The following is a 17,483-nucleotide window of genomic DNA, read 5'->3' as shown; positions in this document are numbered from 1 at the left end:
CAAGTATTTGAGAAGTCGGTTGTTAATCAGCCTTTCGATAATTTTTGAAATCGCTGTGAGGACAGAAATAGGTCTATAGTTGGATACGTCATCCCTGTCACCGCTCTTGTCAACTGGTACAATGATAGCTTCCTTTAGAACATTAGGAAAAACCCCCTGCTCAAAACAAAGATTTGCTAAATGAGTTATAACTGGAACAACTAGTTTATGAGCAAATTTCAAAAACCTAAACCTAGTCAATTTCAACAATGTTAAGTGGTGATCAGTAATTGTGGAGTTCAATATAACTATGGATGCTTTGTGGCGATGTTCATTTAGCTTCAGCATAAAGCTCGCATCAGTCTCGCTCGCGCATCCCCCCGCGGCGCGTGCGTTACCGGTAGCGCGCTCTGAGTGCGTCTTATTAAAGTGAAAATGTCGAGATTAAAGTGAGTTAACTGTAATATTGTTATCAACGAGTTATTGGCTTATATACAAAATAAGATTTCAATCATTGATGAGGATAGCCTTGTGAAGATTTGTTTGTCATCGTTTACTAGTGAGCAAATAAACGAGTCAAAATCTTTGTTGCTGGAATCTCTGGCTGATGATTACCGTAAAAAATGTCGGAAGGGAATCGGCAAGGAAAACAGAGAGTTAAACGACATCATCAGCTTGTTTAAAGTCGTCGATCCCAATGTGATGCCAGTTTTTGTGGCTCGTGACTTGGAAAAACTGCCACCAATAACTTTTGACTATTTGGATGTCTCAAAAATGCTTAAAGATCACGTTCGTTTGGAGGCGGATGTGAAAGATATTAAGACGATTATCACACGGCACCGCGCACCGCCGCGGCAGGCGGTGAAGCGGATCTCATGTCGCATAAGCCTCTACTAAATCCGTTGATACTAAACACATGTTCACCGCCCGACCGCGCGGTCGAGCGGTGCTCTCGCCGCCACCGCCTCTCCGCGCGGACGGCAGCGCGGAGGGGCGGCACCTCACATACGTGGCACCGCATAACCGCGCGGAACATCGTGGAAGCAAGACGTGTCGCAATTTAAAAATGGATTTCGATGTCGAAAAGTTTATTTCAGAGATTCAAAGTCGCTCTGCTATCTGGGACATGAAAAGCACACAATATAGTGATAGACTCCTAAAACTGAAACAATGGGAAGAAATTGTTACCTTATATTTGGAGCCAGGACAAACTTCTGACAAAGAAAAGAAAGAACTCGGTAAGTTTTAAAAAAATATTTATTTTAAATTTAAGCATATTGACTTTGCCATGGTAGCGGGTTCTCATTTACAAAATAATCAGCTAAATTATTACGGATCGCTGCAGCACTTGTGCTTCCTCTGCAATTATTGTCTATCGGTATATTAACTATTCCCTCCGTCTCATTGTTTGTATATAAAATATCCTTAAAATCAACGCCATGTCTTTCCCTAACAAAATTATGAAGTATACAACATGCTTTAATAATTTTTATAGATAAAATTCTGTTTACGTTCAAAGGGCGTTGAAATATACGCCATTTATGTGTTAAAATACCGAATGCACACTCAATATATCTACGTGCCCTGCTCAAGCGATAATTAAAAACTCTTTTAGTGTAATTTAAGTGATGTCCTGCATAGGGTCGTAGAACATTGTTTGAGATATTGAAAGCTTCATCTCCGATAAAAAAATATGGTACGGAATTGGTGATACCAGTAATTGCAGAGGAGTTTGGTATATTAAGAGTTCCATCTTGAAGTTTTTGGTAAAAAATGGAATCACGAAAAACTGTAGAATCACTGCATTTCCCATAAGCACCTATGTCAACGTATATAAATTTGTAATTAGAATCACAAATAGCCAGCAGTAAGATGGAAAAATAATGCTTATAATTGTAGTACAGCGATCCAGTTAGAGATGGTTTGATAACACGCACATGTTTACCGTCTAAGGCACCTAAAACATGAGGAAAATTGGCTCTTGACTTAAATCCTTCAGCTACATTTAACCACATTTCAGTTGTAGGTTCGGGAAAACACTCCATTTTCATTACATCCCATAATGCATCACACACTTTTTCTACAATATTTCGTATGGTTGATATACCAAGTCGATAACTGTAATGCAGATCGGTAAAGGAACACCCCGTGGCCAGGTATCTGAAACAATATATTTTTTTATTACAGGGCGCTCGCTAGAAATAAAGTGGAAAAACCTTCGAGACGCCTTCATGAAGGAGTGTCGAAGCCAAAAAAATATAAAGAGCGGAGCAGGAGCTAAGAAAAATAATCAGTATAGATTTTATAATCAATTGTTATTTTTAAAATCTTACGCTGGAAAAAATAAAACTCAGAACAGTTTGTCTGCAGGAGACGATGAATCAGTCGGGGAAGGTAATGAATCAGTTGGAGGACCATATGAAGACAGAGCCTTAGGTACTAAAAGAAAGAAATCTGATCCTGCTGAAGAAATGACGCGAGAGAATCGATACCCTGAAAACTTCAATAAACAAAAAAGAAAACGAAGAAGATCCTGACCGACAGTTTATGCTCTCTTTGGTGCCTGATTTCAAGAAAGTACCCGATCGATTAAAATCTGTCGTGAAAATAAAAATAATTAGATACATATCACAAGCTCAGGATGAAATGTACAATTATAAAGAGTCAGGCGACGCTACAATGTCCTATACTAATAATCAAAATCAGGGTTATTATACGAATACTTCATCATATGCGCACCAGCAAAACGAGCAAGGGACCTCTGCTGCCGGAATTGCAGATAATATTATAGAAGCAATATCAGCAACACCCACCACAGTTAATTCAAACATTACTGATGAATCGGAGATTTTATCACTGTTTTAAAACCATAGTGTGCTCATTGCACGGAAGATAGAAAGCTGTGATTATGTTAATTAGTTTAAGGTAGATACATAAATATGTACGTGATTGATCCTGTGATAAAGAAAAAATTACTGTGATTTGATTACTAAATAAGAAATTATGCTCATTGTGCGGAAGATAGAAAGCTGTGATTATTTTAATTAGTTTAAGGTAGATACATAAATACGTGATTGATCCTGTGATAAAGAAAAAATAACTGTAATTTGATTACTAAATAAGAAATTATGCTCATTGTGCGGAAGATAGAAAGCTGTGATTATGTTAATTAGTTTAAGGTAGACACATAAATACGTGGTTGATCCTGTGATAAAGAAAAAATAACTGTGATTTGATTACTAAATAAGAAATTAAAATTACTAATTATAATTAGATGTAGGTACAAAAATCTAAAAAATCTTCAAAAAAGACTGAGGTAGATTTAATAACAAGAATAATTGACAGACTGATTATTTAAAGTAATAAAAATATAAAATGGAAAAATGTGTATTTTCTTCTTCACTTACCTCAAGGTCACAAGAAGCTTTTCTTCCGGCGAAATACAAGGACGCATGTTTGTATTTACTCCAGAAATTGCTTTCCTTATTTTTGCTAACAAATAATCAAATGAAGAAGTGGACATTCGCGTATAATTAAAAAATTTATCTTCGTATTTTCTCAAACTTTTATAGAATAACATGAATGACCCATTTAGAGTTCTGCTTCGTAAAAATGGATGAACCCAGTATCTTCTTATTTTTTTCTTTCTGCGCCATAAAAGCCAGATTGCTGCCACCACTTCAGCGTCCATTCTTGCCAGCGTCTGCAATCAAACTGGTCAAAACCGCGTTAAATCCATCCGCGCGTACAGGCGCGTAAACCGCCTTACCGCGCGGTGCACCGCTGCGAAATCCGCGTTACCGTCACCGCCCTCCGCGGCGGTGCGCGGTGCCGTGTGATAATCGCCTAAATCGTCATATGCGACAGTGAGCCAACTAGATGAGTTGAAAAACCTAGTGATGAGTATGAGGTGTCAGACAACGCCTTACTCCATCAGTAATGTGAATGTAAGGAGAGGTGGCGGCGGCACATACCTTGATAGCGGACCGATGGGATTATCGAATTTGAACGATTCCACCTTACATGAACAGAGCGAATCATCAAATTGTGTAGCATCGTCTCCGAACGATGTGAAATTAAAATACCGAAGTATAAATATGAATCAGTCCGAGGGTACAGCGGAAAACTTTGTTTTATCGTCAGGCGATTCGAACCCGAGCGATAACGGTCGAGGCGGCGACGGTAGCAGCAGTACTGTAGGTGGGGTCGACGTTGAGTCATCGCCGCCGACATCGGCCGGTGTCTCGAGGGCCGCCGGTCAGCTGATAAACAAAAGAGTGACATCGTCTTTTGTGAATGCAATCACATCAAATGATAACAAAAATAGTGATGTTATGGATAAAGAGTGGACTTTACAGAAGCGTAAAAGTCGAAAATCCAATCGCCTAAATTCAAGAAGAGGAAATAGTAAAATAGAACCTGAGCAGAAATTTAAAGCGGCAGATCGAAAAGTTCCTATTTTTATTTCCAACGTTCATATGAGTGCGTCAGAGTTGGATATATGTAATTATATACATCAAAAAACTGATGAAAGAGAACAGTTAGAAAAGATTGCTAAAAAAGGTCCGTCTGAATATGATGCTTATAAGTTCTTCGTGCCCCAATCCAAACTACCGACATTTTTGGATGAAAAACTATGGCCACAAGGAATAATATTTAGGCGTTTTGTAAATTTTAGGCGTAAAGCCACGACTGGCGTACATGGTTCCGCCAACGGCCATACAAAACAAAATTATGGATAGTGACAAAAATGACACATGTAAATTTTTTACATTTAATTGTAAAAATGTCAAAAGATCAATAGATGGTATTCGGGACCTATGTAAGACCTGTGACATTATAGCTTTGCAGGAAACCTGGCTTTTGCCTAGTGATCTCCCATTCTTGAATAGCATCCACAATGAATTTTGCTGTACGGGAACATCGGCGATGGACACAACGAGAATATTGCGTGGGAGGAACTACGGTGGCGTTGCAAGTGGCGGCAAAATATGTTTCCCAATGTCGAAGTGATTCAGTGTACGAACCCGCGTATATGTGCGATAAAAATAGTGTTAAATACGAGCTCGATATTAGTGGTGAATGTGTACATGCCTACCGACGAAACAGATAACTTAGTGGAATTTACGGACATCTTCGCAGCGGAAGTGCAATAGTAGACGCTAGTTGTATTGAATATGTATACATACTGGGTGACATAAATGCGCATCCTGGTGAAAATTTTTTTAATGAAATGTTATTGCTTTGTGAGGAACAGATTTGGACTTGTATTGATTTGAATATGTTACAGGACTCACGTGATTGTTTTACTTTTATAAGTGAGGCTAACGGGTCAAGAAGGTGGCTTGACCACTGCATAGTATCAAAAGCTGCCGCACCTTCTGTGCGTAGAGTAGATATACAACATGATGTACTGTGGTCGGATCACTTTCCAATGATCATCGAATGTAACCTATGCACAGTCATGTCAAATAAATGTAATTTAAAAGTCATACATAATGAGGTAGTATGGGGCAATAGAAACATTGAACAAACTAGAGCATATTATAATCACTGTCATACTCAGCTCAAAAGTCTTGGTTTACCCCCAGAGCTCCAAAATTGTAGTGATTGGACTTGTAGTAATTTAGGACACAAAAATATTATTGACAGACTGTATGAAAACATAATACATACATTGAGAGAGGCTTCTGTGGCTAGTAAAAAAGGAAACCAAATAAACATAGAAAAGGGGCAGTTATTGGTTGGAATAGGCATGTCAGTGAGGCGCATAGGGAAGCCAAACATAAATTTCATCTGTGGTGCTGGTATGGAAAACTCAGGACTGGCATTATTTTCAATGAGATGTGTTCAGCTAGAAAAGTTTTTAAGAACCGTCTTAAGTGGTGTCAAAATAACGCGGAGCAGGTTAAAATGGATATTTTGGCCTCATATCACACAAAAAAAGATTTTAAATCATTTTGGAAGGCCACAAATAATTTAAATGTCAAGCCAGCCATTCCTGTGTGTGTCGGTGGTGTGAGTGACCCCAAACAGATAGCCGATCTCTTCAGGGACCATTTTACTGTTAAATCCCCACTGGGCCCATCCAAAGTAATGCTCAATGTTATGTTGAGACCGGAAAGGAATTGTATATTAGATGTGATGCTAAAGAAATAGAAGTAGTTATTAATTCCATGACTAGAGGTAAATCGCCTGATCATGATGGTCTCAGCATTGAGCACCTGCAGCATGCGGGTCCACACCTGCCGAGACTACTGTCAGTGCTATTCAACTTGTGTCTTAGTCATTCATATTTACCTGCATCCATGATCAAAACAGTAGTGATACCTATATTAAAAAATAAAACTGGCAACCTGTCAGATAAAAATAATTATAGGCCTATCTCGCTGGCTACAGTTGTCTCGAAGGTTTTTGACGGCATGCTGAACACACAACTAAATAAATATATACTGCCACATAACAATCAGTTCGGTTTCCGACCAGGATTTTCCACTGAAAGTGCAGTATTGTGTGTGAAGCATGTTGTCAGATATTATAAGGCCCGCAACACGTCAGTCCATGCAAGTTTTCTTGACCTGTCTAAAGCTTTTGACCTGGTGTCATACGATGTCCTGTGGCAGAAGCTTGAAAAAGCAAATTTACCGTCGGAGCTCATTAACCTCTTTAAGTTCTGGTATGGACATCAGGTCAATGGAGTTAGATGGGCGGGAACCATGTCTGAGTCGTACGGGTTTGGGTGTGGGGTGAGACAAGGGGGGCTGTCCTCGCCGACGCTCTTCAACCTTTACATCAATGACCTCATCGTCGCGCTCAGTAGCGCCCGTCTCGGCTGTCACATAGACGGAGTTAATGTTAATAATATAAGCTACGCCGATGACATGGTGCTGCTGAGTGCGTCAATATGTGGTCTTCGAAAGCTAGTGGCAATTTGTGAAGCATATGCTGAAGTTTACGGACTGAAGTATAATGCCGCTAAATGTGAAGTCATGGTCTTTGAGACCAGAGGGAGAAACAAAGATCAGTACCCGGCAATCCAAATCAATGGGGTTAAAATGCAAAGGGTTTACAAATTTAAATTTCTAGGGCATCTATTGACCTCTGACCTCAGGGACGATGACGACATTGAGAGGGAGCGGAGGGCGCTGGCGATGAGGGCTAACATGGTAGCTCGCAGGTTTGCTAGATTTTCGTCAAAAGTTAAGATTACTCTTTTCAGAGCTTATTGCACGTCATTTTACACCTGCAGCCTGTGGGCCCACTATAGCAAAAAATCATACAGTGCCCTCCGAGTCCAGTATAATAATGCCTTCAGGATGCTGATGGGGCTACCAAGACGCAGTAGTGCATCAGGGATGTTCGCAGAAAACCGCGTGGACTGTTTCTATGCAACAATGCATAAAAGATGCGCATCCCTGGTGCGCAGAGTGCGTGCGAGCGCCAACAGCATCCTGAGCATGGTTGCAAGCAGGCTGGACTGTGCGTATGTCAGTCACTGTTGCTCAATCTCAAATGGGATTGAGCGACAGTGAATGGCACTACTTCTGTTTTTGTTTTGTATTTGACTAGCTTTTGCCCGCGGCTTCGCCTGCGTTAATTTCGCTTTCATAAAAAGATTGCTTAGATAAAGAGCCTTACATTGACATAAACTAATATTATGCAAAAAAAATAGATGTACCGACGTGAGTGCGTGTTTGAGGATGCTATTCAATCACGCAAATTCTACTGGATGGATTTTGATGAAACTTACGTACACGGGAAGAAAAAAAAAGTCAAAAAACGCAGCTGTTAAAAAACGAATAAATTCTAAAGACAAAAAAGGAAATTATAATAATGGAAAGTTAAAGTATCTCTTTGTATACAACATTTGCTGTCTTGCCCATTGGAGACATCACAAATTAACTGTCACAGCTGGTGACCCGCGAGCAAGCGACGTAGAGCTGTCCGTGTGAGAAGCAAATCGTCCTGAGGTCGACTCCGGCTGCTCCAAGTGTTTGACCTTGCGATTTGTTAATTGTCATCGCGAAACATATAGCCATTGGAAACTGTACACGCTTAATTTGAAATGGAAAGTTGTTGGGAATGCGCGGTATAAAAACAATTTCACCAGCTGCATAACCAGTAAGAATTTTAGCTTCTATTATAATGTTATGAAGCGACACCACTTTAAGGCAGTCCCATTACAAAATGGAATGTCTACTTTTAGAGCAATTGTATGCGCGGGCAGTCCAGATGCCGAAAGTGAAATAAGGAACTCTACCGAATAAGTACCGATGCTGCAAGCATCGGTACTATCTAATTTTGCCAGCGGCTACAATCGCGTTATTTCTTAAATTCTCGTGGCGCCATCTCGTATCGGATGGTCAAAAAATAAATATCTAAACCACGGGAACTAAATCAATGGTGAAATGGTAAGTACTGGCGTTACTACATGTGTGTTATTCCTGCTAATCTTGAGGAGCATGGCAACCGTCGCCGATGCGGGGCGCGTCAAACTACCTACATAAAAAAAAATTCTTCTCAAAGATGTAGTGAAACGGTAAGTGCTGGCGAAACTAAATCAATGAATAAAAGAAGTTTTAATTATATAATTAATTAAAAATTTTGCCAGCGGCTACAATTGTGTTATTTCTTAAATTCTCATGAGGCGCCATCTCGTATCGGGTGGGCAAAAAATAAATATCTAAACCACGGGAACTAAATAAATAAACAAAGCATAATTAATTTAATCAATAAAATGCTATTTTTTCAATCATAATAAATATGATAATTAATTATTTATAGCTTTTTATATCGATTCAAAAATGACGAAGTTCCATACAAACTTGCACCCCCTATTTCATTCCCTTGGGATAGAATTTCAGGATAAAAAGTAGCCTAAATTCTAATCCAGGTTACTAACTATATCTGTGCCGAATTTCGTTCAGATCCGTTCGGTAGATTTTGCGTGATGCGCGTACAAACATACAGACAGACAGACGGACAGACAGACACACAGACAAAAATTCAAAAAAAATTGTTTTGGCTTCTATTGACCCTAAAAAGACCCCTTACAATATATCATAATATAATATCTTCAATGTACAGACAATGTTCAGTTACAGTTTTATTATATGTATGGATGCGCGGTTTGGTTAGATTTTCTGTAGCTTGATAATCTAACGTTAATAAGTAATTAGTGACCAGTTTTTTGCAAGACCTAAAAGTTTTATTCCTAAGAGTTCGAACAACCACGCTGCCTATTTATTATATATCCAGGAACCCAAATATGAGAAACAGTTACGAGCAAATCTAGTTCTGGATTGAGGGGTTTGTTCCCATTCAGTCACACCGCGATCTGTAACACTGTTACTCAATGGGAAAAAATTCCCGTTGTGTAGCAGTGGTACACATTGCAACTATCGTTTTCCCAATGAGTAACACTGTTACACAATGGCACTTTGTATTCCCGATCAGTAACACTCGCGAAGGTTAAATAAAACAAATGGAAGGATTTAAAATTTATTTATAATATATTTGTGTAACAGAATAAGAGTGTAATATACTTAATAGGAAAAAAATATGTAGACAGTCTCCCCGCGGCACCGTTAGTGAACACACGCTTGTCAGTTAAATTATTTGTTGCGCTCTCGGTCTAAATATTCATACTCAATCATCGCAATGTTTACGTGTGCAAGTTGCAACAATAAACACACGGACGGCCCCGTGTGCAGTGTTTGCAATAGGGTATATGATTTCGCGTGTGCCGGCATTACCGAAAATGGGTATAGAAGACTAGGGGATCGTAAAAATACTTGGCGCTGTCCCTCTTGCAAAACTGGGTCTCTTTCACCGGCACCTGTATCCCCTGCTCCGTCTCAATTGGATAAGATGCAGGAACAGTTAAACCGGATTGTTTTTGATCTCGGGTCATTGAAGACATTCGTGGAGGACGTTAAAACCATCAAGTCGGAGATGACAGAACTAAAAAATTCTATTGAATGGGCTCATAAATCTATTGGTGATTTCACCGCAGCTTTTTCGGCCATAGAGATCCGTGTCTCAGGTGTTGAGAAGATGGTTAATGAGATCCCGACTTTACAGACTGATATCAATAGGCTTAAACAGGAGTTAGAGGAGAGGGACCAGTTGGCAAGGGCCAATAACGTGGAAATTTGTGGCATCCCTTTGAAGAAAAATTAAAACTTATTTGATATAGCACAGAAGGTTGGTGAGTTGAGCAATTTCCACTTTAAGAAGGAGGACATAAGCTATATTGCTCGGATTCCCACACGTGTCCCCAATGCTGAAAAGCCAATTATCATCGCCTTTAATAATCAATCTATATATATAAAACTCTTCCGTTACTGAGTGACTGACTGACAGACAACGCACAGTCGAAACTACTGGTCGTAGACAGCTGAAATTTGGAATGTAGGTTCCTTGGGATATGTAGGGGAGCACTAAGAAAGGATTTTTGGAAATTCAACCCCCAAGGGGGTAAAAACGTTTCTATGAAAAATCTTATTCCTTGGGTTTATAAACTTGAAACTTGGCATGAACACTTACATAGGCAAGTAAACATATTTACTTGCCTATGTAAGTGTTCAAGGCAAGACTTGGCATGAACACTTACATAGGCAAGTAAATATGTTTACTTGCCTATGTAAGTGTTCAAGGCAAGACTTGGCATGAACACTTACATAGGCAAGTAAATATGTTTACTTGCCTATGTAAGTGTTCATGCCAAGTTTCAAGTTTATAAACCCAAGGAATAAGATTTTTCATAGAAACGTTTTACCCCTTTTCCCCCCCTTGGGGGTTGAATTTCCAAAAATCCTTTCTTAGTGCTCCCCTACATATCCCAAGGAACCTACATTCCAAATTTCAGCTGTCTACGACCAGTAGTTTCGACTGTGCGTTGTCTGTCAGTCAGTCACTCAGTAACGGAAGAGTTTTATATATATATATAGATTGAATGTAAAGTTGACGTTGTTGAAGAAAATGCTGCAGTGCAGTTTGTTACCGCTTCTTCTGCACTGACGCCTTGGAAGCGGCAGTAAACTTAGTTTTTAAGTAATTTATTTGACGTCAACCAATGTTGTTAAACCATACGACAATTATTAAGCGATATATAGTATCCTATAATAATGAATAAAAATTTTGAATTTGAATTTGAAATTGAATTCAACCACGCGTTCGACGCTGTTTTGTCGACGTTAGGGTTGGTGAGGTCGTGACGGTGTCTCCCGTGTAGGGATTTTTGCTGCCATGTCTCAATCTTTTCTTGCGGGGTAGTAATATTTTCGTCAGGTTGCTTGGATGAATCTCGAAGATAAAGGGGTGTGTATTTATCGTTTGCTTGAACTATGGCTTTGTGTAATGGTGAAATTTGAGAATAAAAGAATGAACGGAGTGTGGTTATTTGTTTGTTGTGCAAGTTTTGTATATCTATAATACCGCGGCCTCCTTCCTGCCTGGGGAGTGTTAGGCGTTGGATGCATGATTTCGGGTGATGTTTTCTGTATTTCGTTTATTGAGTATTAATTGTACGTTGGTGCTTTTTTAAATCAGATTGTGACCAGTGAATAATCTCGTATCGGGTGGTCAAAAAATAAATATCTAAACCACGGGAACTAAATAAACAAAGCAAATTGAATTAAATAAATAAAATGCTATTTTTTTATAATTTTTTTTAATCATTATCCATACATATAATAATTAATTATTTATAGCTTTTTATATCGATTCAAAAATGACGAAGTTCCATACAAACTTGCACCCCCTATTTCATCCCCTTGGGATAGAATTTCAGGATAAAAAGTAGCCTATATTCTAATCCAGGTTACTAACTATATCTGTGCCGAATTTCGTTCAGATCCGTTCGGTAGATTTTGCGTGATGCGCGTACAAACATACAGACAGACAGACGGACAGACAGACAGACAGATAGACAAAAATTAAAAAAAAAATTGTTTTGGCTTCTACTGACCCTAAAAAGACACCTTATAAATTTTTTTCTTAAATATCTTCAATGTACAGACAATGTTCAGTTACAGTTTTATTATATGTATGGATATGTATGGATTTGGGAAAGGAGTGAGAGTGGGACAGGAATAGGATTGAGTGCGTGCGTGAAAGAGTGCGTGTATGTAGTGTTGCGTTTATAAAAAATATATTCAAAAAAAATAATTGGCGAAGACACTATCCATCAACCATGGAGCAGGAAAATGCCTAACCTTAACAAGTCGAATACGAGCGTGTTTGTTGTAAATCCCTATAACTAGGTCATTAAATTTATTGACTTGATCATTGACGGAGTCGGTTTCAAACACTGAATCCCAATTACTTTCCATGGCATCTTGACGCAACATATCAAAGTTAATGGCATTAAAATTACGCTGCAGAAGAATTTTGGATTTTGGTTTCGGAAGTTTAATTTTGAAAGAAAGATATATGTCTTGGTAGGAGAATATATCCGCATTGCATTGACCATGTTGGATACAAGATCAGGAGAGGACACAAGAATGAGATCGAGAAGAGAAGGAACGCGACCGGGAAAATGATGCGTAGGAAGGAGTGGAAATATGGTCAAATTACAAGCATCAGTAATTGATGATAAGGAATTTGCACGGTTATTACCCTTGACTAAGCATGTGTTAAAGTCACCCAATATAATTGTGTGAATATAGGAGGGCATGATGTTTTCTAAGATAAAGGCTTGAGAAATAATTAATATTTGAAGAAGAACTATAGAAAACACCAAGAAGAACAAGAGTGTGTGAAAAAGTGATTTCAACAAAGAGATACTCGGCTTCAAGGCTTCTTCTAGATGCACGAATAATATTAAAAGGGGTATAAGATCTTAAGTAGATGGTAACACCACCACCACCCTTATCAGGGCGATCATTGCGAATGAGTTGAAATCCCGGTAAGGAGTAAGAGGTGGAAGAATGACAAGATTTAAACCAAGATTCAGAAACTAATATGGCATGTACATGTTTACTGTCAAAACAGGTCAATAGATCAGGATAATGACCTGGCATGCTTTGTGCGTTAATATGAATTACGTTAAAGTTTTTAGGGACATCAGAAAAATACCCATCAATAGTCTCGTTAAGTGGAAGAGGGAAAGAATTAATACTATCATTTGTACTACACATCATAATTATTTGTATATATACCTATGAAATAATAATAAAGTGATAAGTATGATCCATACATATAATAAAACTGTAACTGAACTTTGTCTGTACATTGAAGATATTTAAGAAAAAAATTTATAAGGGGTCTTTTTAGGGTCAGTAGAACCCAAAACAATTTTTTTTTAGAATTTTTGTCTGTCTGTCTGTCTGTCTGTCCGTCTGTCTGTCTGTATGTTTGTACGCGCATCACGCAAAATCTACCGAACGGATCTGAACGAAATTCGGCACAGATATAGTTAGTAACCTGGATTAGAATATAGGCTACTTTTATCCTGAAATTCTATCCCAAGGGAATGAATTAGGGGGTGTAAGTTTGTATGGAACTTCGTCATTTTTGAATCGATATAAAAAGCTATAAATAATTAATTATCATATTTATTATGATTGAAAAAATAACATTTTATTGATTAAATTAATTATGCTTTGTTTATTTATTTAGTTCCCGTGGTTTAGATATTTATTTTTTACACACCCGATACGAGATGGCGCCTCATGAGAATTTAAGAAATAACACAATTGTAGCCGCTGGCAAAATTTTTAATTAATTATATAATTAAAACTTCTTTTATTCATTGATTTAGTTTCGCCAGCACTTACCGTTTCACCACATCTTTGAGAAGATTTTTTTTTATGTAGGTAGTTTGACGCGCCCCGCATCGGCGACGGTTGCCATGCTCCTCAAGATTAGCAGGAATAACACACATGTAGTAACGCCGGTACTTACCATTTCACCATTGATTTTGTTCCCGTGGTTTAGATATTTATTTTTTGACCATCCGATATGAGATGGCGCCACGAGAATTTAAGAAATAACGCGATTGTAGCCGCTGGCAAAATTAGATAGTACCGATGCTTGCAGCATCGGTACTTATTCGGTAGAGTTCCTTAATTCACTTTCGGCATCTGGACTGCCCGCGCATACAATTGCTCTAAAAGTAGACATTCCATTTTGTAATGGGACTGCCTTAAAGTGGTGTCGCTTCATAACATTATAATAGAAGCTAAAATTCTTACTGGTTGTGCAGCTGGTGAAATTGTTTTTATACCGCGCATTCCCAACAACTTTCCATTTCAAATTAAGCGTGTACAGTATCCAATGGCTATATGTTTCGCGATGACAATTAACAAATCGCAAGGTCAAACACTTGGAGCAGCCGGAGTCGACCTCAGGACGATTTGCTTCTCACACGGACAGCTCTACGTCGCTTGCTCGCGGATCACCAGCTGTGACAGTTAATTTGTGATGTCTCCAATGGGCAAGACAGCAAATCTATATATATAAAACTCTTCCGTTACTGAGTGACTGACTGACAGACAACGCACAGTCGAAACTACTGGTCGTAGACAGCTGAAATTTGGAATGTAGGTTCCTTGGGATATGTAGGGGAGCACTAAGAAAGGATTTTTGGAAATTCAACCCCCAAGGGGGGGAAAAGGGGTAAAAACGTTTCTATGAAAAATCTTATTCCTTGGGTTTATAAACTTGAAACTTGGCATGAACACGTACATAGGCAAGTAAATATGTTTGACATTATAAGTTTTTTCGAACTACCCTCCAATCGTGATTTAGGGGGTGCGATTGGGTGACTGATTTATTAACGCACAGCCGAAACCGCTCGGTATAGGAGTCTGAGATTTTGATCAGAGGTTCCTTTAGTAACATAAGTGAGCACTAAGAAGGGATTTTTGAAATGTCAACCCCCAAGGGGGGGAAACGGGATAAACTGAGCCGGGGCTGCGGGAAAGTTCTAACGAGATGCCGTGGCCCCGGAACGCAAAGGGCAACTGAAGGAACGAGGTGGGTTTTAGTCAGTAAAAGTCTGACACTCCCTTCCGTTCCACCCAGAGCGGGAGAGGTCATTTGATGATTTCCCATCCTTAAAAAAAAAGACTTTGTATGACAACTTTCAGTCGTCTCTTTAACATACATAATAACATACATAATTATGTACATACATGCATAACATTAATAACATCACGCCTTTTAATCCCTATTTTGTGTTAACACTACCCATACAAACAGCTACGAAATTTGTCCGCATCCATTTTCACCTAAATTCTTAACGTTAATGAGATTTACTTTTTATTATCAGGTCAACCTAATAGCCTCACATGTACGTATAACTTCGTAAGAATTTTCTTTCAACTCCTAACCGTTAAGGAGTTGTACCTTCCATCATCAGCTCATTCACATGGGATGATGACTATCAGACGCAAATACTTAAACAGATCTATGAAATTGTCAAAAACGTAATTGCCTGTAAATTTGAGGTTTGCCCTTGATTTCCCTGGAATACCATCATTAGATCCTGACTAGGTAACAACGGGACCAACTTGAAAGTATACTCTACCGAACAAAAAAAGAATCACGTAAATCGGTCCATAAATTTTATTTTCTATTAACTATCACGAGTTGTCTCGATGCTCGATAGATGGCATTGGCATCGAGATAGATCGCGCTATGGTTTCGTTACCGTCATTTAGCTAGGTAGCGTAAAATATTTTAATTTATCGTGTAAATATATAAAACTCTTCCGTTACTGAGTGACTGACTGACAGACAACGCACAGTCGAAACTACTGGTTGTAGACAGCTGAAATTTGGAATGTAGGTTCCTTGGGATATGTAGGGGAGCACTAAGAAAGGATTTTTGGAAATTCAACCCCCAAGGGGGGGAAAAGGGGTAAAAACGTTTCTATGAAAAATCTTATTCCTTGGGTTTATAAACTTAAAACTTGGCATGAACACTTACATAGGCAAGTAAATATGTTTGACATTATAAGTTTTTTCAAACTACCCTCCAATCGTGATTTAGGGGGTGCGATTGGGTGACTGATTTATTAACGCACAGCCGAAACCGCTCGGTATAGGAGTCTGAGATTTTGAACAGAGGTTCCTTTAGTAACATAAGTGAGCACTAAGAAGGGATTTTTGAAATGTCAACCCCCAAAGGGGGGAAACGGGATAAACTGAGCCGGGGCTGCGGGAAAGTTCTAACGAGATGCCGTGGCCCCGGAACGCAAAGGGCAACTGAAGGAACGAGGTGGGTTTTAGTCAGTAAAAGTCTGACACTCCCTTCCGTTCCACCCAGAGCGGGAGAGGTCATTTGATGATTTCCCATCCTTAAAAAAAAAGACTTTGTATGACAACTTTCAGTCGTCTCTTTAACATACATAATAACATACATAATTATGTACATACATGCATAACATTAATAACATCACGCCTTTAAATCCCTATTTTGTGTTAACACTACCCATACAAACAGCTACGAAATTTGTCCGCATCCATTTTCACCTAAATTCTTAACGTTAATGAGATTTACTTTTTATTATCAGGTCAACCTAATAGCCTCACATGTACGTATAACTTCGTAAGAATTTTCTTTCAACTCCTAACCGTTGAGGAGTTGTACCTTCCATCATCAGCTCATTCACATGGGATGATGACTATCAGACGCAAATACTTAAACAGATCTATGAAATTGTCAAAAACGTAATTGCCTGTAAATTTGAGGTTTGCTCTTGATTTCCCTGGAATACCATCATTAGATCCTGACTAGGTAACAACGGCACCAACTTGAAAGTATACTCTACCGAACAAAAAAAGAATCACGTAAATCGGTCCATAAATCTCGGCGTAATCGGTATGCATAAATAAAACACCCGAATTTTATTTTCTATTAACTATCACGAGTTGTCTCGATGCTCGATAGATGGCATTGGCATCGAGATAGATCGCGCTATGGTTTCGTTACCGTCATTTAGCTAGGTAGCGTAAAATATTTTTACTTTATACTTTTAACTTGACTTATTTAACTTATTTTACTCTCTATTTCAGTTAATTTTTGATTTGTTGATTAGATTTGATATTTTTGATAGTATATTTAGTTAGTGTTGGATAAGTTTTATAGTGTGAGTTGATTTTTTAATATATTCTTCATTTTTTATTCATTTCTTTGTTACTTCATTAGTCTTAGTTAATTTCCATAGATATAGTTTTAGTTAAAAAATTTCTAATTAAAATGGTTCAAGAAATTTTGTTTGTTAATGGGAATTATATTCCTCATGCTGTGGTAGATATAGAAAAAGATGGAGCCTGTTTATATAACCGAATTACACGTGGGCGAAGCCGCGGGCGGAAAGCTAGTGTTGTATACAAAGAGATACTTTAACTTTCCATTATTGTAATTTCCTTTTTTGTCTTTAGAATTTATTCGTTTTTTAACAGCTGCGTTTTTTGACTTTTTTTTTCTTCCCGTGTACGTAAGTTTCATCAAAATCCACCCAGTAGAATTTGCGTAATTGAATAGCATCCTCA

General features: G+C 38.4%; 1 protein-coding gene across 1 annotated transcript; it reads left to right on the top strand.

Moving 5' to 3' along the window:
- The first annotated feature begins 1,043 nt into the window (after window positions 1-1,043).
- On the top strand, window positions 1,044-3,305 carry LOC132904103 (uncharacterized). Its single transcript, XM_060954028.1, has 3 exons — window positions 1,044-1,217; window positions 1,845-1,900; window positions 2,091-3,305. The coding sequence occupies exons 1-3, from the start codon at window positions 1,046-1,048 to the stop codon at window positions 2,514-2,516; spliced, it is 654 nt and encodes a 217-aa protein (XP_060810011.1). The 5' UTR covers window positions 1,044-1,045; the 3' UTR covers window positions 2,517-3,305.
- Window positions 3,306-17,483: the final 14,178 nt, after the last annotated feature.

This window comes from Amyelois transitella, chromosome W (assembly GCF_032362555.1).
Source record: "Amyelois transitella isolate CPQ chromosome W, ilAmyTran1.1, whole genome shotgun sequence".
NCBI lineage: Eukaryota > Metazoa > Arthropoda > Insecta > Lepidoptera > Pyralidae > Amyelois > Amyelois transitella.
The sequence above is the reverse complement of the archived record's forward strand: the minus strand, read 5'-3'. Positions and strand labels throughout refer to the sequence as shown.

Excerpts from the sequence above, each read along its gene's own strand:
- LOC132904103 (XM_060954028.1), top strand. The coding sequence starts at position 1,046 with ATGGATTTCGATGTCGAAAAGTTTATTTCAGAGATTCAAAGTCGCTCT. Across the intron at positions 1,218-1,844 it reads CAAAGAAAAGAAAGAACTCG|CAGTAAGATGGAAAAATAAT; the intron begins GTAAGTTTTAAA and ends ACAAATAGCCAG. Across the intron at positions 1,901-2,090 it reads CAGCGATCCAGTTAGAGATG|TCGATAACTGTAATGCAGAT; the intron begins GTTTGATAACAC and ends TGATATACCAAG.